Here is a 23525-nt window from a genome sequence, read left to right on the forward strand (position 1 = left end):
AAAAACTTCCTTTTAACAGGGAGAAACCTCAGGCAGACTCTTAATCTTGGTGGGCCACCATTTAAGGGAGGGAGGGAGGGAGAGAGAGAGAGAGAGAGAGAGAGAGAGAGAGAGAGAGAGAGAGAGAGAGAGAAAGAGAGAGAGAGATACAGAAATATGATTCAATATGACTAGTTAAGACTAAAAAACGCACTAGGTAAATTGAGTCCATTTACCTTCTACCCCTCAACTCCAACAAAGCAACTCACACCTACAACCTAGAGGCCTAGAACCATCAATAATTAGGATTCCTTCCAAAGAATTCAAATCATGTTTCGGAGCCCTCCTGCCGGATCCCTAGCACATCCTTTTCGGACCCCTGGGTGGCCCTCGGACCCCACATATAGAGCCCTGAGGTGGTGAAACCTAAGGTCCTGTGGCCTGTCAGCTCTGCGTCTCGCCTCGCTCTGCTGTCACTCTGCAAAAGCTCGCGGGGCTCAGGGTTTATTTTTGGACTGCCATGGTGTCTGTTCCTTCCATTGGTGCTGGAAGAGGGTGGGGGGGTCGAGTTGGGCTGGACATGAACCTGCCGCTGTGACACTCCGGGCTGGGACAAGCAGGCAGCAGCCGGCCGGCCGCTCCCCGAGCAGCAGTCGCACAGGTAAACACGCCATAATGGCACCATTTATTCTCCAGATGGAGCGCAGGGAAGCTGTTAGCAGTGGCCGACCTCTGCAGGCGGGACATCTGACGTGTGTTTGGCGGAGCACAGGGTGGTTTCTTTTTGCAACAGCAGGGCTGAGCTAAGCGTTAGCCTGGCACTCTTTCTACTCCCAACACACTCGGCCCTGTCATTTATCTATCTGCACCCAGGAATGACTGAGTGATGAGCACTTTTGGCTTAGAGTTGTGGTCGTCCTGCTGTGTAATTAACAGGGGGGGGGGGGAATAAAGTTTGATGTTGAACTTGAATCAATGCTCTCTCCTGTTCTGTCAAAGGGGAACCTGCCTGGAGCACTTTGAACACCAGCAACACATTTTTACCTGGTAGGTTCCTTTGTTTTTCCATATGCTTGCTGTGTTTGTGTGTGTGTGTGAAGCCTCATAACTTCCCTGAATGACTTCTTTTTGGGGTGGATTCATTTACTTAAGGAGGCCATTGTGGACCAGCTTGGTTTTTTATTACACGGCTATTATTACCCTTTCCTCTTTTGAACTTGCGTCCTGAAGAAGGCGCGTTCTGAATACCGAACCTACCAGAGCCTTAAAAGGAGGAGTGGGCTCTCGTGTGTCAGGCAGGCGGGCAGCAGGTTTGGGGGGTGGGGGCTACATTTCACTGAGGTGACACACATAATAATCTGAGGTTATTAAACACAGACTGCACGGTCAGTTATTATCAGACCCAAACTGAATCTGCGGGTGTATTTTTATATACAGTTCCACCCAATTTCTCCACCCTTTTTTGTTAAATTCTTGTGTGTTCGCGTGTGATTGGGCATTCTCAGTGACAACATATTTCTGTCGCCCTATCCGGTGTCGCCCGCGCTGTGATGTCACGAGGTCAGATGCTCTGCATTCACTTTCACCCTTCAGCAGATATTTATACACTTGTATATGTGTGTATTTCTGTGGGAAGAGAGACGTGAGAGGGTCCTGACAAAGCGGAACTCCTGCCACGAAAATAAAAACCCGTGAACTGTAACTGTTCCTCTCGGCTCGGAGTGCAGATCTCTGGTATTTAATAGGGACGCACCGATCCGACTTGTTCAATCCCGATATATGAATACCTGGGGCTTTTGGTATCGGCCGATACCGAGTACCGAGCTGATGCCGGTGTTTGATTAATACGCTGAATGCCTCACTGTGGGGAAGGGACTGGGGGTCATTATTTAGGTGTACGGCAAAGTCCGGCTTGACTTATACATTGTTCTGTTAACTTGTTAAAACAAAATACATAAGTACAAATTAACTGATGAACACATGACTCTGTCGTGAACACGTTACACAGTCATGAACACATGAACCCTAATGGCTCTTATTTACTAGATGCGGCCCAGCTGGCGCGTGCAAATGTGATGTCATGAAATCGCCGTGACTATTTATATCTGCACGTGGTGGTCGCGACACTAGTTGCAGTCTTCTCCTGCAGAGGTCGCGCTAATGAGCAAAGGCTACCGACGGTGCCCTTTCTACGGACTAGAAGAAGACAAGAAAGGGTAAACAGCAGCAGAACTGGCAGCAGCATTGACGTCAATGCTTCGATTTGATTGGATGACCTACTTGGTGGGAACGAGCCTTTCATTCCCCATAAAAGAATTCATCTTAACCCAGTAAGTTTACAAGAGAATGTCCTGGCATCACGTTGTCGGCAAATCCGGGCGCACTTGCAGGATATTGCGTAATTTTGACGTCACGATGGCGCGCGCCACCTTGGACGCAGCTAGTATACCGTGACCCTAAGCATAACTTGTCATGACAAAACCGAATGACACTTAGTAGAAGCGTTATGTCATAAACGTTTATGACTTGTTTATGACACGTTCATGACATGTCATGTCACTCTTATGTAGATACCTTCAAGTAAAGTGTAACCGAAAAACACTGAACGTAACCAGAAGTTTAACCCAAACCACCATCTTTTTTTTATAGTAGTTTTGGTGCCTAAATCGAAACAGTTTCACAGCGTCGATGTGTTCAAAAACCGCAAAAGATGTTCTCTTAGAATCCATCGCTTCAGTCATTCATCATTATAGTATAATTATTTTAGGACATATTTTGAAAATTAGCATTTTGCAAAAATTCACATACCACCTGCAGTACTCAAAAGTACCCCTAGGGGTACTCGTACCCCCATTTGGGAAACACTGTATTAGGGGTAGGACCAAACGACACATTTCGTCATCTAGCAAACAGGAAAAACGCCAAAATGCTGCTGTGTGGCAATATTCACTACCAACACGGCAAATAACCAAGAACCAGGCCTGTCACAATAACATATTTTGCTGGACAATAAATTGTCCCAGAAATGATTGCAATAAACGATAATATTGTCGTTCTGTGACCATTTTCATCGGATATAATGATAATGGCATAATAATAATGCAGGTAAACCTTTTCAAAGAGCAATACACTTATTTCTAAAGAATATTTAACACTGGAACTGGAAGACATTTTAAATATGCCCAATAAATGAACAAGACAACCAAAAACAGTAAATGAAAAGGACTCAGTCTCTGTTAAAAAAAAATGCACCGGAATAAAAACCAAAATATAACCAAAAACAATATGAAAACGCGATAATTTCCATTTATATCATGCGATTAATTGATTTATTGCATATTGTGACAGGCCTGCCAATAACTTAAGTTTTTATAAGCTGCGACAAAGACAAAGGTAGATACAGACGTGTGGAATCAGCAGAGAGAATGGGGAGACTGATGCTAACGTTATGTCCAACGGTACATTTGTATCAAGCATTGATACCAAGTCAAATATCAAAATGTCAGTTTTAGGCTAACTATATGTCTGTAAGTTAACCCTTGTGTTGTCTTCCCGTCCACCAAAAAAAAAAAAAAAAAAAAAACTTTTGTTGTTTAAGTTTTTCCAATGATTTTGTGTTTTTTTTTTTAACGCTTTGGCTACTGTTTTCAAAATTTTTATGACTTTTTCAATGATTTGGGCACTTTTTTTATGTTTTTGTCACCTTTTAAGTTTGTAGGTCTTCTTTCAGGGTTTTTGTTGCTTTTCCTAATGGTTGTATATTTTATTTTTTGACATTTTCAGTGCTTATTTTGACGTCACATATTTTCTGTTATAAAATAAACTTTGAAAACGGCTCACATTTGACCCGAGGACAACATGAGGGTTAAGCTAACACACGTAACGTTGGACATAACGTTAGCTTAGGGTCCCCTGGGGGCGGATCTGCCGGGGTGGTATATGATGGCAACTGTCGCCCTACAAGAAAGCCTTGCCACCCCAGTTGGCAACAACAAATTAAAAGTTATGGCCAATTTGACAATTTACGAGCACGAATCTCCAATGTCCGACGGCAATCAGTCAAAAACTTAATGCCTTTCCTGTGATAAAGCCCCTTACTTCTATCATACTTCTATCTCCCATTAAGTGAGTATGGTCACTTATTCCTAATATGAACAGTTTCACATGAAACTTCAAATGCAGAACATTGATTGCATGAGATGAAGTTTGTATGACTTTGTAAATGGCAGTATGTGCCCTTTTGTAGTGTGTATATGCTATTTCTCATCAAACTGTGATTAAATTCAGTATATATATATACACGTCTGCCATATGTTGCCACCCCTCATAAATATTTTTCTAGTTCCGCCCCTGGTGTCTCCCCATTCTCTCTGCTGATTCCTCACATCTGTTTCCACTTTGGTCTTCATAATATTTCTAGAGTGTGGTCTAGACCTACTCTATCTGTAAAGTGTCTTGAGATAACTCAAGACACTTTACAGTGTCTCAGTTTTATTCAATTAAATGTTATTTGATACTATAAATAACATTTAATTGAATAAAACTGAGAGCACCACCTGTGTCTATGGTGTAGCTACTCTGTCTTCAACTGCAGACTCCCAGTGTTGGAATCCTTTCCAGTGAAATACTGACACTTTAAACCATTTAGCTTTCAACATTTAAGCGTATTTAAGCAGCTGCTGGCAGAAAAGATGATTGTCTGCTTGCTGCCCACACTCGACACCTTGCCTCACCCCGCTACCTCAGCTGAGCATTCTCCACAGCCATCACAACTCTAAACATTCAATTACAGAAATAGGACTTCATCATGCTGAATGATTATACTGCCTCTTTTGCACTGCATTTGCACTTTTCCAGTGCTGTGATTTTTTTGGCGTGAGGGTACGTTGTAAGTGTATGAATGTATACTAGTATGCACTAGAAGCACCCGTCACCCAGTGGTGTAGTCTATGTGATACGCAAGTATACGCAGTATACCCACTAAGAAAGCTCCAGGATTTCCATATACCCACTTAAAAATGCCCAATGACAACAACATACTTTACGTTATATTTTGGATCTATTTTGAATTGTCATCTAGGTTTCTCTTCTTCGCATAGGCTAAATAAAAAAGGTATTTTCACCGTAAATTGGTGAATAAAAGTTATCTGAATACAGGAAATGAAATCTTTGACGCTCAAAATTACCTTTGGGGAGGACAGCCAGAATCCCCACTATGATATGCCCCCCTCTCCCAAAGGCAGATTCTGGCCAATATATTTATATACAGTACAGTATACCCACTAAAATACATTAGACTACAGCACAGCTTGTCCCATTATGTGTATATGAGGGTATGGGCGTGTGCGTATGAATGTATACTTAAATTTCGTTGTAACAATGTCTTACAATGACAATTCTGATTCTAAAGAGGGGCTAACGTGATCTGCTGCAAAGTGTAATGTTAACTAGCGTCACATGTAGCGATGCTTCGGTTGCCTTTGATGTCCGTTTCATAGTATCGGAGAGCAGGGCAGGCATTTTAAGGGGCACCGAAATCCGTGTTACTGTTCAGTCCGGTAGATACATGTTGGTGCGGCCAGAGCACCTCCGCTCGGTTAGCTCTGATCGAAAAAGCGACACTGAGGTCGGTTACAGGAGTTGAGGAGCCCCCAACATTCCCAGTTTAATTCCTTTCTCACTCCCATAAGTAGCAGTATAGGCTATATATAATATACATTGTAAACACTTGGCTTTTTTGCCATAAATTCAGTTTTTCAAGCAAAGTCTTGCTAAACTTGCGACTTCAACATACCTAAAAGAATAAAATCCGTTTGTCCGTGGTATAATCCCAAAGAGACTCGAACCAGTAACACTAAAGCTGATTGGCTGCAATTTAAGTTGCATGTTAGTCTCATTTGTAGTCGTAATACAGAGAATTATATTCAGACTAGCGAACGAAAGAACTACAACGCCCCGGAATAAAAAATACTTTCGTGCTGCTGGAGCATTTCAATTAGCATCAGAAGTAGCGTTACATAGACTTAGGAAAATTAAGACCCGTTTAGACCTAGACACAATACTTCAGTGAATTTAAGACTTTTTTTGATTGAATTTAAGACTTAAAGACCTGGCCGACACCCTGTACGGGTTCTTTACCCTGTTGGTAGTGAATATCACCACACAGCAGCTTTAAGGCTTTGCTAGCAGACAAAATTAACGAAGAGGAAAAGTCAACGGAGAGCGTGGAGTTCTTTTCCCCTCCGGTGGGGGCGGTACTTAAATGTGCTGCTGTGTCTATCTGCATCACAGCACTCTGATTTATTGTTTTCAGGAAAGTGATGCGGCCTGTAAAAAGCCTGGAGTCCTAAAAAAGTGAAGCAGGCGATTGGCCAGACTCCATCCTGCCTTCAAACTAAAATTAGGCAGAGTAAAAAGCTTCCAGGGTCAGCCGTGAGCTGGTAACATCATCCAGGGGCCCGTTTCAGGAAGGAGGTTTAACAAACTGAGTGTAACCCTGAACTTTGAGATGGGAAACTTGAGTTTTGGGTTCCAGAACAGCTGATTTGAGTTGGTTCAATCAACTCTACCCGGAGGATTGCCGCACCGCACTTGGGTCAGTGTTCTGCATCTTTCGGGGCCAGGGCTAGGAGGTGGTCTCCGGTTGGGGCAGTGGTCCAGACTAGGTTGGTCATGATAGGCGGCGTCCGCTGCTCCCCACTGCCCCAAAATCCGTCTTGACGAGCAGGATCAAAAAGGCGCACAGGAAACAAAAACCTTGACAAAATGATATATGGTCCCGCCAAATCACAGACATGTCAATCCGCACGGGACTAATATCACCACAGGACCTCAGTGTTTGGAGGAAAAGTTTTTACTTGAACAAATTACAGATATGGCCGATTCACACGGGATTAAGATCACAGACAACCTCTGCTATTATTACAAATGAGTCACTAGGTAATTCTTTTTTGGGGCATTTTTTAGGCCTTTGACAGGACAGCTGAAGAAATGAAAGGGGAGAGAGGGGGGTGACATGCAGGAGTTTGGATGGACATGCAGGACAGGTTGGAGTTGAACACGGGCCCGCTGTGTCGAGGAGTAAGCCTCTATATATAGGCACCCGCTCTACCAACTGAGCTCTCCGGGCACCCCACTAGGTAATTCTAATCCCGTGCACATAGGGCTTTAGTTTGATAATTTAATTGCATTCAATTTTATTTATAGTATCAAATCATAAGAGTTATCTCAGGACACTTTACAGATAGAGTAGGTCTAGACCACACTATATTTTACACTATAAAAGACCCAACAATTCCCCCAAGAATAAGCATTTAGTAGTGAGGAAAAACTCAAAACCTTTTAGGGAGAAACCTGGGACAGACCCAGGCTCTTGGTAGGTGGTGTCTGACGGTGCCAGTTGGGGATGTGATGAACAGTGGCAATAATAGTCACAATAAAGATAACAGTGACTAGAAATAGTAGTTGAAGTAGTTTAACAGTAAATGAAAATAATTCGACAAACATGAGGGCAAAGCAAAATTAGAAAATTAAATTTATTTAAGAAAAGAGGTTATACACATAAAATCAAAAAAGTACATGAAAAAAGTTTAAAATGTCTGCAGTAGTACAGGGACAGAGCAGTTTAAAAACATACACAGGAAATAGTTTGATACAGAAACCAAATAAATGCCGTCGATATTGGGTTCAAAAGTGACCCAAGGCGTACTGAACTCAAGTTTTTGAACCGTCTGTAGTATTATAATCTGTTTAAACTCTGCGTTTTGCAGTTTTTGACAAAGTATGTCTCTCCAAAACTGTTCCAGATTGTTCTCTAGCCAAAAGTGCAGAACATATACCCTAAAGTGTGATTCATCAACATAATGTGTGATCTCCATCAAATCTACGTGACTGGTAATGTGAAAACTTTTCTATTCAAAAAGACTTTTAAACTTTCCTAAAAAACATAATACAAAGATTAGGAAAGGTTCCCCGAAAACACCCTGAAGAATACACAAACATTAAAGCTCACAGTCAGATATATACAGAATAGAAACAGAATGTCAGAACATACTTTGAACATACATATAGACATTTGATGATCGGAGCTTTTGAATTTGGGCTGTTGGGTTTGTAGATGTCCAACAGAGAGAGTCAGAAGAAATGATTTATTGGCTATAAATGAAATATTGAGTCTGTAACGGCTGCTTCTGTTAAAACGTATTTGAAGCCAGCTGGCGTCAAAGTAAAAACCAACCGGAGAGACGACACCTCAGTAACGATCGGGATATAAATCTGCAAAAAAAAAAGAAAAGAAAAAGTTAACCCTTTTGTTGTCTTCCTGTCGACCATGCAACTTTTTCTTTTTCTGGGTCAAAAATTATGTTTTTTTCAACGTTTTGGACTTCTTTTTTCACACTTTTATTGCTTTTCCACCAATGTTTGTCACTTTTTTCCAACATTTTTGTCACCTTCCCCCCTCCCCACACACACACGTTACTTTCTGCAGCTTTTGACGTTTTGTGTGGTTTTCCCCCACGTTTTTGAAGCTTTTCCCAGCATTTGTTACTTTTTTTCAACGTTATAATAAATTAAAAAGCTATGAAATTGAATAGAACTTGTGAAGAACGTTGTAGGGAGCCATCCACGTCATTTCTTTTGAAATTTTCCGTATGATTGGATAGAAGAGAAAAAAAACAGAAAAGAAACCGTCAACCCACTATAAAGCTTATATTATACATTATAAGCTTTATTTTTTGCGCCAAAGGTAAAAAGTTCAAAGACATTTTAAAACTTTGAACTAAAAACATGAAAAATGAAGATCAAAACACTTTAAAAGAACACAAAACATATTAACTGATATTATATAACTATGTCTAATGTAATATGCATATAATATACAATAAATTATATCAAATGTCTGTGGCGGAGCGCTTCCAGGACTCAAAAAATTAGCTTGAGGTGCTCTTTGGATGGGATAAACATAATTTAGAAACCAATAAGGAAACTCCAAGGCACTCTTTTAGAAAAATACAAAACCTTTATTTATGGCTTAGTCATCATAAATCTTAAAGTACTCCGACGCGTTTTCGCATACAAGCCTTCGCCTCGATTGACTCCCCTGACGAAGGCTTGTATGCGAAACGCGGTCGGAGTACTTTAAGATTTATGATGACTAAGCCATAAATAAAGGCTTTGTATTTTTCTAAAAGAGAGTGCCTTGGAGTTTCCTTATTGGTTTCTAATAAATGATATCAATACGAAGTAATCTTCGCAAAACCAACAAAATTGAAGCACAGGTCTGGAGTTTTAGTCCTGTTTAGTCAGATTAATTCAGCCGGAATTTACGTACTCTATACAAATGCAGTTCTATTTTCTTTTGTCTCTCCACAGGGTGCTGAAGTGCTCATGGCTGTCGTTTACGGTGCTGCCACCCAGCCGGGCCTGCTTTCCCAGCAGTACCCCCCGCCGCTGCTACCCAAGCCTGGAAAGGACAACGCTCGTCTTCAGAAGCTCCTCAAGAGAACCGCCAAGAAAAAGGCCTCCACTCAGGCATCGCAGCCCGCCGTACTTTTCCGCACCAATCTTTCCCCTGTGAACGAAGCAAGCCCCGACCTCGAGCACAGCGACCACTCCACCCCGCCCAAGACTCCGGAGACACCGTTCAGCCTCTACAACGTCCAGCAGCCTCCGCGGTTCAGCGTCAGGCCGCTGTACCGACATGTTGCGTCCCCTTACCCACAGCGTGCAGCTTATGGCAGCTCAGCGAGGTTCTCACCTCAGACAGTGGCCAACGCGTTGTACACTTACTCGCAGAACATTAACACAGTTTCTTCATCGGCCCACATTTATGGAGTTTCAACAGCTCCGGGGCCTGTCGCTGAGCTAGCAGTGCCAAAAGTCTCTTCTGTACCTGAGGCAACAGCACCAGCTGCCGAAATGAAAAAGCCAGCTTTTAGCACACTTGCTGAAACGCCTGCTGGTTTTAGACCTTCTGCAGCAGGAGGAACCCCACAGATAAAAAGTCCAGGTCCAACTCCTTATCCAGCAACAGGTCAAGCTTTGATTCGTCCTCTCATTGTGTTGACCCCGCTCGTCAAATCCAAAAGCCCGCGTCCAACATTCAAAGCAACCGAACCTTCAAGATCGCCCAAACCGATGTTTGATGTCCCACAAATTAGGATGTACACGGCGAGCACATCGTACTACGAGTCATCCAGGACCCCGCCGGTGTACGACACAGCTGGATTAACCGCTATTGGCAGCACAGTACCTCAAAGTAAAACGGCAACGGAAACAAAACAAGATCTGACTCCAGCATCTGAGGTCAGAAGAGGAACGACCCCAACTCTGGCTCCTTTGATGGGCACAGATTCCCAAAGGAAAACTCCAACATCTGAAATCAAAAGAGCTACCCCAACAGCAGAAATCAAAAGAGCTACCCCAACAGCAGAAATCAAAAGAGCTACCCCAACATCTGAAATCAAAAGAGCTACCCCAACATCTGAAATCAAAAGAGCTACCCCAACATCTGAACTCAAGAGAGCTACCCCAACATCTGAACTCAAAAGAGCTACCCCAACATCTGAAATCAAAAGAGCTACCCCAACATCTGAAATCAGAGTTAAAACCCCAACTTTTGAGTTACAAACATTAAGAACTTCAATGGGACGCCCAAGAACCCCATCATACCACAAGAATCGGGCTACAACGCCTGTTTTCGAAGTTTCAAGACCCAATCCTCTCTTGTTTGCTGTGTCGCCGATCACAATAGAGCCAGAGAGGTCAAGCGTGCCCAAAACTGTTTCAGCTGTGAGCAGTTTGCCTGCTTCCCAAAGTGTAACAACTATTGAGCCTGAGCCTAAGCCCACCAAAACTATACTGAATGGGGAAATTCATTCAGACGTCACTTCTGTAATCAAACCAATCCCAAAAAGCATTACCAAGTCAACATCAGAGCCTGATCTGACAAGACAAACTGCTCCAGCTGGCTCTCCGAGACCTTTAACTGCCTCATCTGAGCCAAAAATGCCAGCTCTGACTTCTTTCAGCAATCAGAGGCCTAAGACTCCAACATACGAAGCATCCCGACTCATGACCACGTCACCTGGCTTCAAAAGACCAAAGACGCCTACCTATGGGACATCACCTTCTGGTGCATCATCTCTAGCCTTTCAGAGACCTAAAACCCCAACCCAAGTGGCTCTTAAATCAAAGTCTAGCTACCGTGGACTGACACCTGCTGAATATACTGCTTACGGCGGCATAAGAACTTACTCTCCGGCGTTTGGTATCTCCAGTTCTAAGTCGCAAACCGAAGAGATTGAAGCTACAAAAGAGGAATCGCCAGAATGTAAAACACCAAGCCAAGAACCGTCTGTGAAGGGCCAATCTACGCCCGAGGTGTCTAAAGCCAAAGAAACCCCCAAAGATGTCGATATCCCTCATGTGAGAGATGAGAAGGTTGCCGCCACTCCCTCAATCCCCATTATTGTGGTTTCCCAAGCATCGGACACCTCAGCAACAACGATAACACAAGAGACAAGTACGGTATCCTGTCAGGTGATTCAAGAAACACCAAAGGCTAAACCTCCAACAACACCGGGGAAAACTCCTGAGAAACCGAAGGTGGAAACACAAGTTGCCAAACCAAAGACAAAACCTCCTGAAGCCAAACACCCTTTGTCCAAAAGTGATGACCAGGATCCTCTGAAGGCAGTAAGAAAACTTTTAGGCAAAGATAAAGTCCAGAAATCTGGAAGTGAGACAAAAGCTGGCGTCTCCCATCAAAAAGAGCCAGCGAAAACTGTAGCTGCCACCAAGATTAACCACGAAGGCTCAACGCCAAGCACTGCAGGGCCGGCTCTGCCGTCTGCAGCCGAGTCGACAGGAAGTGAAGACAAAGGAAAAGCAGAATCAGCTCCAGCAGTGAAATCTGCAACTGAGAAAAAGCAAGGCAATGAATCCCTCCCAGCCGAGCCCCTTCTTAAAGTCACACAAAAGCCAAAGGGAGTGAAATCTAAACTGAGCGGTTGGTCCCGACTCAAAAAGCACATGGTGGTGGAAGAAGAGGAGCCTAAATTTCCAGAGGTAGGCCCTCAGAAGGAGGCCGCCGGGCCCAAACAGAGCGAGGCGACAACGACCGGAGAGAAGGCCGTCGACGCGCCTGCCACTCAGGACGATAACCAAACCAACGACGCTCCAATTGCAGCAAAGATGTGGAACGCTGTCCTCTTCCAAATGTTTTCCACTAAAGAGAACATCATGCACCAGATCGAGCTGAACAAAAGCGAGGACGAGAAGAAGGAAGCGCAAAGTGACGAGCAGAAAGAGATACCTTCGTTTGCACACCGGCTGCCCGTGCTGCTTTTTAGTCCAAGGTTTGACGCTAAAAAGCTTAAAGAGGCGGCATCGAGGCCGGTGACGAAATTTTCAACCGTTTTTGAAATGGGTCTGATTGGGCGGAAAGGTAAAGATGAGGAACCAAAAGACTTTAATAGAACAGCGAGAGGGTTCGCCGCTACTTAAGCTAATAGAGTAAAATATATAAAGTGCCAAGACGGAAATGTAAAGAAAAAAAAAAGTTATAATATATGTTTAATGTACAGGTGCAAGAAATCGTAGTCTGTGTTAAACGAATGACGTGTTTGTAGAAGAGTCTGCTTTGAAATTTATACTTTATACAAAAGCTTGGTGTTGCATTTGTGTGACTGGTTGTCTCGGCGGTAAATGTTTGTATTTGTGGATTAGCTGGAAACAGAAAGAAAGCCACATTTTGTCTTAATTCAGACGTCACATCAGATTAAAAGGTTTATGTTTTCAGAAAAAAAAAAAAAAATCAGAGCTTCTCATTTGTTCCTTTCATCACATGTTCACAAATATAGAAATGAATACAGATTATGTTATAGATTTGAAAATATTTGGTTATTGTCAAGAAAATTGTCTGAAACAGACTTTATATTCAGTAGCTCACTAAATATTGAACTTGAAGTTGCCATTTAGCGCACAAAAAGTAAAATTCTACTGAATATTTCTTTAAAATATCAGAATTTTTATAGACCGAAAACAAGCTTCATTTTTTTGTGACCGAAGACAATTTTGTTTCTCTTTAATGATCTTTCAAATAACCAGTTTTCTTCCCAAAATGGTGCTACTTGCCTCAGGGTTAAGACCGCGTATGTAGTAGTACAACATGATTTTTGATTATTATTTTTAGGGCTGTAGATGGTTACTGTTGTGATTTCTTTGTAATGATACACTCAAGTCACAATTCGATACGATTTTCAGTTCACAATGTGATTTTCTCAGGATTTTTTTTTTTTTTAACAGAATGAGCTGGAAAATATTTTTAATAAACTGTGCAAAACAACAGATGTGTCCTCTTATCAAAAGTGACACTGAAACTGTATATAAAAATATAAATAAAGCAATATTTGGAGTTTTAAAACAAATTCCACATCAAAATAACTAAATAAAGAAATCTCTTCAACCCTATGAAATTAAGAAGATGAAGGGACGTCTGAAGTCAAACAAGTGAAATCTAAAGTAGGGGAGAGCAGGGCCGATTGAAACGCGGGACAAATTAAACAGTTTTCTACGAGTGCAATGATGATAGACCGACTTCCTTAGGTCAAAACAGAGCATGTTAACCTCTTCTATCAGCCAAATATCTTCCTGTTATTTCCTTTCATCACAGAATTACAGGCGATAAACAAGTTTAGATGGTCAAAAGTAAACTTCATTAGTGGTTTAATTTTTTTGATTATGAATGAGTGTTTTTCAATTAAAAGGAACACGCCGACTTACTGGGAATTTAGCTTATTCACCGTAACCCCCAGAGTAAGACAAGTCGATACATACCCTTCTCATCTCTGTGCGTGCTGTAACGCTGTCTGACGGCTCCAGCGGCATCAGGCCAGCACAGAACATCAGGTAAATGGTTCCAGTAATCCTACTGCTCCCAATAAGTGACAAAATAACAACATGTTCCTATTTACATGTTGTGATTTTTTAGAGTCACAGCGTGTACAAAAAACAACTTAATAGAGACACAGCCGTCTTCTAACAGTAAACAAACCTGGAACTATATTCTTAGACGGAAAAATATAGTACTTTGGCGGAGTGATATGCTCGCAGCAAGCCTGTCTGAGAATATAGTTCCTGGTTTGTTTACTGTTAGAAGATGGCTGTATCTCATGTTACGTTGTTTTTTGTACACGCTGTGACTCTACAAATCACAACATGTAAATAGGAACATGTCAGAGTTATTTTGTCACTTATGGGGAGCAGTAGGATTACTGGAACCATTCACCTGCAGGATCTGTGCTAGGCTAAGCTAATGCTGGAGCCTTCAGACAGTGTTACAGCACGCACAGAGATGAGAAGGGTATGTATGGACTTGTCTTTACTCTGGGGGTTACGGTGAATAAGCTAAATTCCCAATAAGTCGGTGTGTTCCTTTAAAGGTTTGACTACATGCTTATTCAGTAGACCATTTAGTGCTCTCCACTATCCCAGACTTTCATATTGCATGCTTGTTTACATGGTCTGCAAAACAGGTTATAATGGCATAGATCTGTCTACATATGTCTATGTCGGGGACGGTTGAAACAGCTGTTTCAACCGTCCCCGACCTGGCTGTAACTCCATGTATTTTAAGTAAATGCACAAATATCTGTGTTTATACAATAATTTATGGAGGGGAGACATGGAAAAGCAGTTTTAGAAAGATGAAAATATATTTGGGCCCCACCAGGTAGGGGGTCGAGTTTTCCCATGTTATCCTATGGAGACTGATGGGCTGTGGGCACTTATTTGGATGTGCAGTGGCCTAACCCACGTAAAAACCTATTGAAATGACATTTTCCACAATAGTAACGAGAGAGAGAGAGAGAGAGAGAGAGAGAGAGAGAGAGAGAGAGAGAGATATGGGAAAACTTACTGTTCTAGCTAGAAAAATGGCAGAATCATCCACAGTGAATGATATTTCAAAAACTGCTTCATACACGCTTCAAGGTGACAGCAATGAGTTTTTGACCAATATTCACGAAGACGTATAGCCCAGCAACAATCTATCTGAAATAACACCTTTTGGGAGTACAATTCATGATACGTAGTAAAATATTGAAGTTGTGGGAAGTTTATATGGCTTAAACTGTGTGTTTCATTCTTCCCCCCATGCTGTTTCAATCGTCCCGACCAGGAGGGATGAATGAAACATTACGCACGCCCCACTGTTGCTGTAATAATTCCTGAACGGTTTTGTTCAAAGCTGAAAATGCAACTGTATTTGACAGAGGACAGGTGTAGGTTGCTAGTGACAAAATATTAGCTTTCGGTGCGATATGATCGCTTTGTAAATTACGTTTAATTAATTGTTTCAACTATCCCGGCTCTCCCTTATATTAGGTCCCAGGCCGTTTAAAAACTGTCAAGATTCATTTAGTTCAACCGGAGTTAACTTTTGCAGAGCGATAGAAGAAATAAGCTGCCTGTAAACCCAGCGTGTGTGTTTTCTCTCTCTTTCACATTCAGAGAGACCTAAACAATGGAACCCTTACCAGACTCTGCGTTAATGAACTCTCCTTCGTTCTCGTCGTCCACGGGGATCTTCTCATATTTTCCGTGACCAGTGACCACAAATTTGTACTTTTTCCCAGCTGCTGAACCCTGAAGAGGAACAAGATAAAGAAGGGTCTGAGTGCTCTGAAACCTTTTATCATCCTAAGATAACAAAAACTAAAAGTGCAGACAGGTCAGCCAAACATTAACTGATTTTTAGAAAAAAGTGTGAGAGAGAGAGTTAGAGAGAGTGTGTGAGAGAGAGAGAGTTAGAGAGAGAGAGTGTGAGAGTGTGTGTGCGTGAGAGAGAGAGAAACAGTGTGTGAGAGAGAGTGTGAGAGAGAGTGTGTGAGAGTGAGTGAGTGAGTGTGTGTGAGAGAGAGAGTTAGAGAGAGAGTGTGTGAGATTGTGTGTGTGTGTGTGTGTGTGAGAGAGAAACAGACAGTGTGAGAGAGAGAGTGTGTGAGAGTGTGTGTGCGTGCGTGCGTTCACCTTGACTCTGTGTGTCCCGGGCTGACCTATCGAGTCTCCGATAACTTCCCACATGTTCTTTTTCTGCATCACATCTCCGGGCCGCACATCCTGACGGACCAATCAATAACCAATCAATAACCAATACAAACATGTTGACAATGACCTGAAAATAAAATCCTCCATAAAGTGCCTTTCACAAGGTGGTAGTAGTAGCAATCTGCAAGATGCATTAAAAAAGAAAAAACTCATATTTGTTAGTCACTAAAAAAAAAAAAAAAAAAAAGGATATTTTTCTGACTTTTAATATTTGTTTCATTAATTTGAAACACTTTAACAAAATATTTCTCAAATAAAAGAAATCCCAGGAGAAATACTTCAAAGTTGAAGCAAAAGAAGGAGCTGGTTCGCCATTGTTGCATCTCGTTTCTCCACAAGAGGGAAACAACCTCACATTAACTTTTAAGCTGCACCTGAACACATCGCTGTCAGTCAGTTAGTGTCAGTCAGTGGTGGAAGATCAGCTGGGGTCTCATTTATAAAACTGTGCGTAGGATCCTTACTATAAGTGTACGTACTCCCAAATTGGCGTACGCCGAAAAAAAGTCAGATTTATAAAACCGGGCGTACGCACACCTGTAAGCAATGTTCCCTTTATAAATCACAGATTGACTACAATTATCCCGCCCTGTACACGCCCATTTTTAACCATAAAAAGTCAATGTAAAGCACCTCGTGAAGGCTGATCAGTATGTTAATGACCCTGGCAGCCGTTTTTCGTTACACCGAATCATGACGACTGGCGGAGAAAAACAAACCTTTAAAAATCCTCTCAGACGCTCGGGAATTGCTGCCAATTGAATTATAATTTTGGCCTTTTGTCGCACAGCGTATGGAAACCGGATCTATAGACTACCTTTATTAATAAAATCTTCCAAAACAGCAGGCATTACGGTACTCGGGGACAGCTTCGATATATACCAGACGTATATATAATAAGATTTAACAGAACTATATATTATATCAAAACAAGCCTTAGTGATGAAGTTGAAGATTATATATAATATTTATTTAAAAAAAACACTTAGCTGTCTGACATTTCCCTCTGGAAACAGCCTGTTTCACCCAGAGTGGCGAGGACCTGTATTTGGACCGGGATGGCACGGTTCCGGCGCGTTGCCCTCTCTACTGGACCCAATTCAGTACATAGATCCAAGAGTGCAGCTATATCACTATTACAGCTACATGAGGGAATTTAAATCGGCATATGAGCCATCGTCATGGTCCCTGAAGTCTCTTTCTCTCCTGATTCTTCCATTGCTGTCCTCCTGCAGGGCCAGCAGGGCCATCATGCAGCATTACGCACGGGTTCACCGCACTATTTATGTTTAGTCTACAACAAATTGTGATTGTTAACACCTTGCTAAAATCACAGCAACAACTAGTGGTATCCCCCACCCCGAGATACAACTTGAAATCGAAATGTAATAGGCAAACACACTTTTCTTCATGCAGCGTTTGTTTTAAACAGTATTAGATTTTAGACCGATAACGAGGACATAGAGCGTAACGATTGCGCGAGAGATTTACGACTGTATTTACAGACTTTGACATTTGATGATATATACACAGTTTTGAAGATAGATATGTAGTTATTTACACTGTGTTCTGCAGTTATCTAATGCTAGGGTATTTGATGATATCCTGTATTCCATGTAGTCGGGCCATCTCCTACTCCTGCGCTCCGTAGCTGACAATGTGACGGCGAGATTAAATATTAAGAACAAATTTTTATTTAAGATTTCAGTTTATGGAACAGTTATCACTGAGTACAAGCGCAAATAACACTGCTGGATTTAATCTTCATAGTAACGTGGATGATATGGAGTGAAAAAATGTGCGAGGCATCAATATTTTAATTTTTTCTACTCTTATAGTTATTCCCATTTACTTTCTGCAGTCTGACTTCAGTTCACCACCTCACCATCTGCGTCGCCAATTCCTATTTTGTCTCCATAATGTGCGTACGCATGGGTCAGAGTTTGCGTGGAGGACCGCACATTCTCCCGTCAAGTTTGTTTTTTATAAATCACAACCTTTGCGTGGGATGTGGCGTACGCACGTTTTCAGCCCCGTTTTGTGCGTACGCCACGTTTATAAATGAGACCCCAGATCCTTTACTTCGGTAAAACTACTGGTGGAAGAATTAACAAAATACTTGAGTAAAAGCCCTGCATTCATTATCCTACTTAAAAAAGGTATAGTGGAGGATTTTCCCAAATTTTCAAAAAGAACCGCCCTCTCCACTTTTTGAAAAAATGCACATGCGCAACACTACCTGCTCCCGAGAGGGAACGCCTATTAAACGTGTGCACGAGAGACCTTTTACCATTTGGTCATAAGGCTACTTTAGACAAATTGAGATGTTTACCGTGTGTGCGCGGTGCGTGACTGGTGCCAGGGCTAGCATCGCTAATCATAGCTCACATCAACTTTTACTAGCAGTGGTTTTAAATGGATTTCTCCAAATGTCGAGTAGAAACTTCACGACTGAGGCATCAGCGGGAAGCCCAACCTGTGCTTTTGGCGCACGCCAGCGTGTGAAATATTCTCCCAAAAAACAGTCTGGTCTTGTTTCTTTCTTCAGAGGCCTTTCGCTTCTTGTCATACAATTTGTAGACACTTTCTCTTGCGACCCTCAGACAATTTAAAAAAACGCAGAGAAGGGCGAGCTTCAATGAATGGCTGAAACCGTAGCTCACCACACATATACACCTGAAAGTGTACATGCGCAGAAAGCGAAAACTACCTAGGGAGGAGCACGTACAACGGCCTTACGTTAACCTATCACCAAAATGATTGACAACTAGACGGACCAATAGTCTTGATCCACCCGGAAAAAGAAAATCCTCCACTATACCTTCAAGTAAAAGTACCAGTGTTTTAGCATCAATACATGCTTAAAGTATTGAAGTAAAAAGACTCACTGTGCAGTAAAATGTGTTGCGTTCAGGTTGGGACTTACTGTGGGTTTGCAGAGCGCCGGTCGGCTGCCGTCTGACGGCCCTTTCACCCACCGAGTGATCCGCTCGGCCACGACCACCTTCAACCCCTCGGCGTCCTGATTCAGACAAGGTTAGGGTAAAACTCAATTCAGATATTTGGGCCAAAAATAACAGCCCGGTCTCACGGCAGTTCGTGAAATGGTCACGTTACTTTTAATCTATTGATTTGTGTTCACAGGGTCGTTTTTGTCGTTTCTTTCGTGGTGGCCAGCACGAAAATGTAAACTAATGTACAGTACAGGCCAAAAGTTTGGACACTTCATTCAATGCGTTTCCTTTTTATTTTCATGACTATTTACATCGTAGATTCTCACTGAAGGCATCAAAACTATGAATGAACACATATGGAATTATGTACTTAACAAAAAAGTGTGAAATAACTGAAAACATGTCTTATATTTTAGATTCTTCAAAGTAGCCACCCTTTGCTTTTTTATTAATAAGGGAAATAATTCCACTAATTAACCCCGACAAGGCACACCTGTGAAGTGAAAACCATTTCAGTGACTACCTCATGAAGCTCATTGAGAGAACACCAAGGGTTTGCAGAGTTATCAAAAAACTAAAGGGTGGCTACTTTGAAGAATCTAAAATATAAGACATGTTTTCAGTTATTTCACACTTTTTTATTAAGTACATAATTCCATATGTGTTCATTCATAGTTTTGATGCCTTCAGTGAGAATCTACAATGTAAATAGTCATGAAAATAAAGAAACCCATTGAACGTGTGTCCAAACTTTTGGCCTGTACGGTATTTCAATGGGTAGCATATGCAGTGGTCACAGCACGACTACGGTTGCGAATAGTATGAAATGCCGAAAATCCGCGCAGGGAGGTTGGTTGGGTCAAACAATTCAGGACTTTCATCCCGGAGGCCAGGTTATTGCGTCCAGGGTGTGGAGTGTCGTTTCCCTGTTAACCGTCCCGTTCCCCGCGGTCATGTCCGGGTGTGTGAGGCGTCCTCCCCCGGCGTGTGGCGTTTACTTTCCCCCGTTAATCTCCCTATTAGACCATTTTGTGCTGGCCACCACGAAAAATAACCCCAGATAAAAACGTCCCTGTGAACACGTATCAATAGATTAAAAATAACGTTAGAATTACACGAACTGCCGTGAGAACGTGTTGCAAATAACGCTGGGATACTAGTTCTGGGGCTGCACAATACGAGGGAAAGGAATATTGCGATAACAATATTACTTGCGATAAATAAACAGATATTAAAGTGTTCTCAGTTTTGCTGCTTTGGGTGTTCTGCTAAAACAGTGGTTCTCAAATGGGGGTACGCGTTAGCCTCGTGAGACCGTCCTGATCTGGGAAGCTCCAGTTTTCCACTCGCAGATCAGTCCGGCATCTTGAGATAGAGAAAATTTGGAGCCGTTCGCCAAACGACCGACCAATCAGCGTTGGCTTTGAGGCGGGTTTAGGTGTGACGCAACGAGAAGCGTCTATCGCCAGCGTAGGTGGCGATAGCCTTTTATTCGTACATTCTCGTTACACAAACGGCAAATCTCCTTTACCGACATGTTGCTTGCTTGCTGAGCTAACGAGCTATGCTAGGGGTAGCCTGGCTGGTGGTTGTATTTGCATACGCTTCGTTGATCTGATTGGTTGATTTGGCCCGTCTATCACCAACTATAGGTGGTGATAGACAGATGGTTTATCCAATCAGCTAACCAGGATTTTCGTTCTCCAACAGTTAGTTCCCAGATGGATATGCCGAGCAAATGTGAAAATGAATGAAAGGAAATCCTTTCCAACTTTCTTTTATTGAACAAATTGAACATTGAATTGAATATTATGAAGGTACCACTAAAAAGAATGACAGTTACACACAAGTTTAGATTGTAGACCCTAACTAGTGCTAAAAATGTTTTTTTTTTAAATTAAAATCACACTGGTTTGAATATCTATTTTGGCGCATTTTATCCATAAGAGGGCAAACCACTACATGGGCCAGGAAGGAGCCCGGTCTCTGGGGGTTTCCTCACCTTGCAGGCTAGCTTGGCGGGCGCTTGGCTCCAGGCTTCTCCGGCCTCAAACAGAGTTTTCTTGGAGGAGACAACCTCAGGCGAGCTGGGCAGGTCGGTCAGTGTTGCCTTCACTGCCCGAGCCTCCTGGGAGTTCTGCACAACAACAACAACAACAGCAGTGCTGAGTTAATGGAGAAGGTGAGGAAGTATAACGGCGCTAAAGATCCTAGTAAGGAGGCAGGGGTTCATGTCCTGTTCCAAACTAACAGTAAACTGCGAGTTTTGTTTTAATTTACGAAAAAAAAACAAAAAAACAGACCTACATCACGTTCTGCGTCATGTGCGTAACCGGAAGTTCAGTGACTTCGGATTGTGACCCAAACCACCATGTTTTTCTAAACTTAACTAAGTAGTTTTGGTGCCTAAACCTTAACACACTAGCCTAGACATCTAGACCGACCCTAGAGGCAGCAAATTTAATTTGCAGCCAGGGTCTGTCTAGTAACTCTCCGTAGGCTTGCAAGCTGGAAAAACTAAACTCTGTATTTTATAAGTGTAGTTTTTTGTTTTAGTCTTTGAAGATATGTTTATTGCTCTAGTTAATACTCTAGTCTCTAGTCAGGCCAATCACATCGAGTATAGAGTCAGTGGGCGGGGCTTAACATCATGACAGCAGAGTTGCGACGGTTCCGCGTGAGTTCCCCGCTACTTGAAAACAAAGAAGATGGCCGCTGCTGCTGGCCAACAGTGGTCTTTGGAATCTGCTTTGGCCGTGACTCGGGAAGACTTGGAGTTCAGCTTTTCTTTGAGAAAGTCATTCTTAAAAAAGGAAGATGTGTTCGGTGTTCTGCCGACCGGATACGGCAAAAGTTTAATCTATCAGCTAGCGTTGCTCTGGTTGGTTGTAGCGTTATCCTATTACGTGCAGAGGGAATTTGAAAGACAACCGTTTATCCCGCCCCTCGGATCGAGCCCTGACCAATGGGGAGTTCCCAGACCCCAACATCTGGATGTGGGTCTGGCTTGTCAGAAAACCGCAACCGTTTCACAGCGTTAACTTGTTTAAAACCACGACAGTTACCTTCTCTGGTTTAGATTTGAGGACTGAAAACATTCCTGCGGGTCGTATTAGAGAAAAGGAATACACGACCGATATCGTTGTTGGTTTAGAAGATTTGTTGTTGCAGGTTTAGGTTCTCTGCATTCTCTGTAAATGCGATATTTTTTGTCAATTCAGATTTCATTTTGGTACTTGCTATGCATTTTCAAATATGAAAATGAAATCAGGACTGTCACCTTTTATTTAAAATGTGCACACAAATAAAGTTTGATTAATTGTTGTTTAATATTGGCAGCGTTGGCCTTCCGTACATTAATAGTACTACAAGAAATAAAAAGCATCTCCACACTGGTTTATGGTAAGAATATTCTTCCTTCTCTTGTCTTTTTACTGCACTGTGTGTGAAACTCGTTTTGTTAAGCTCTCCGTAAACAGCGGTGTTTTTAAGTCAACGTCCAGGTCGCTGACCGTGCCGTTGAACAGGGAACGGAAAGATAAAATGACAGGAGGTCTTAACGTTGTATATCTGCCCGAAATAACAACTGAGCACTGAGACGTCATGGCCCAGGTGCTGCAGAGATTTGGGACTTCAGCACAAAAAAGGGTCAGAGCTGCTCTTTAACCTTCAGCTGCTTTCAAACAATGAGAGCCCAAAAAAAATAAAAAAAAAATAAAAAAAGAGTCAGCAGCTTCTCAGTGAGCCGAAAACACCCGAGGGTTCGGACATTTTAAGAAACAGTTTGACGTTTTGGGGAATGCTATCATTTTCACATAATACCATTACGAGGTTAGTCCATTTAAAGGGGAATTTGCATTTTTTTTAGCTTAATTTACCGTAACTCAACAGCTTCGGAGTCATTGGAATGATGATGAGTTTTTTTTGGGTTAAATGGTGGTCGTCTCGCCCCCCCAGGGACTGTGAGCGGAAAAACCACCCTCGCAACTCAGCGCCAGGAAATATGGCGTGATATCAGGTCTCGCCATGTAACGTATTGCTTCACGGCACGGCACACAACCAGGAACCGGAACCTGTAGGACGAGGTCTATAGAGAAACCTGTAGGGGGAGCTCTATAGAGAAACCTGTAGGGGAGGCTCTATAGAGAAACCTGTAGGGGAGGCTCTATAGAGAAACCTGTAGGGGAGGCTCTATAGAGAAACCTGTAGGGGAGCTCTATAGAGAAACCTGTAGGGGAGGCTCTATAGAGAAACCTGTAGGGGAGCTCTATAGAGAAACCTGTAGGGGAGGCTCTATAGAGAAACCTGTAGGGGGAGCTCTATAGAGAAACCTGTAGGGGAGGCTCTATAGAGAAACCTGTAGGGGAGGCTCTATAGAGAAACCTGTAGGGGAGGCTCTATAGAGAAACCTGTAGGGGAGGCTCTATAGAGAAACCTGTAGGGGAGCTCTATAGAGAAACCTGTAGGGGAGGCTCTATAGAG

General features: G+C 42.4%; 2 protein-coding genes across 8 annotated transcripts in view; one reads left to right on the plus strand and one right to left on the minus strand.

Moving 5' to 3' along the window:
• Positions 1-465: 465 nt before the first annotated feature.
• prr33 (proline rich 33) lies at positions 466-13143 on the plus strand. 4 transcript variants are annotated; one of them, XM_028584361.1, is made up of 4 exons: positions 466-640; positions 979-1026; positions 9352-10487; positions 10569-13143. In XM_028584361.1, exons 3-4 carry the CDS (start codon positions 9367-9369, stop codon positions 12484-12486), a joined length of 3039 nt encoding a protein of 1012 aa, XP_028440162.1. In that variant the 5' UTR covers positions 466-640; positions 979-1026; positions 9352-9366; the 3' UTR covers positions 12487-13143. The 4 variants fall into 4 exon arrangements, with proteins under 4 accessions (XP_028440162.1, XP_028440163.1, XP_028440160.1 ...); XM_028584362.1 differs by having other exon boundaries at positions 467-640; positions 9352-10352; positions 10461-13143; XM_028584359.1 differs by having other exon boundaries at positions 467-640; positions 9352-13143.
• The window catches only part of lsp1a (lymphocyte specific protein 1 a), a 69917-nt gene continuing 53892 nt past the window's right edge, over positions 7501-23525 (minus strand). For all 4 annotated transcript variants that reach the window (XM_028584371.1, XM_028584374.1, XM_028584372.1 and 1 more), the window contains exons 10-14: positions 21046-21180; positions 19016-19111; positions 16012-16101; positions 15519-15627; positions 7501-8253 (exon numbers count right to left, since the gene is read on the minus strand). In XM_028584371.1, the coding sequence (XP_028440172.1) occupies positions 8231-8253; positions 15519-15627; positions 16012-16101; positions 19016-19111; positions 21046-21180 (453 nt within the window). In that variant the 3' untranslated portion in view covers positions 7501-8230. The remainder of the gene's footprint in view (positions 8254-15518; positions 15628-16011; positions 16102-19015; positions 19112-21045; positions 21181-23525) is intronic.

The sequence above is a fragment of the Perca flavescens genome, chromosome 8 (assembly GCF_004354835.1).
Source record: "Perca flavescens isolate YP-PL-M2 chromosome 8, PFLA_1.0, whole genome shotgun sequence".
NCBI classification, from domain to species: domain Eukaryota; kingdom Metazoa; phylum Chordata; class Actinopteri; order Perciformes; family Percidae; genus Perca; species Perca flavescens.

Excerpts from the sequence above, each read along its gene's own strand:
- prr33 (XM_028584359.1), top strand. The coding sequence starts at position 9,367 with ATGGCTGTCGTTTACGGTGCTGCCACCCAGCCGGGCCTGCTTTCCCAG.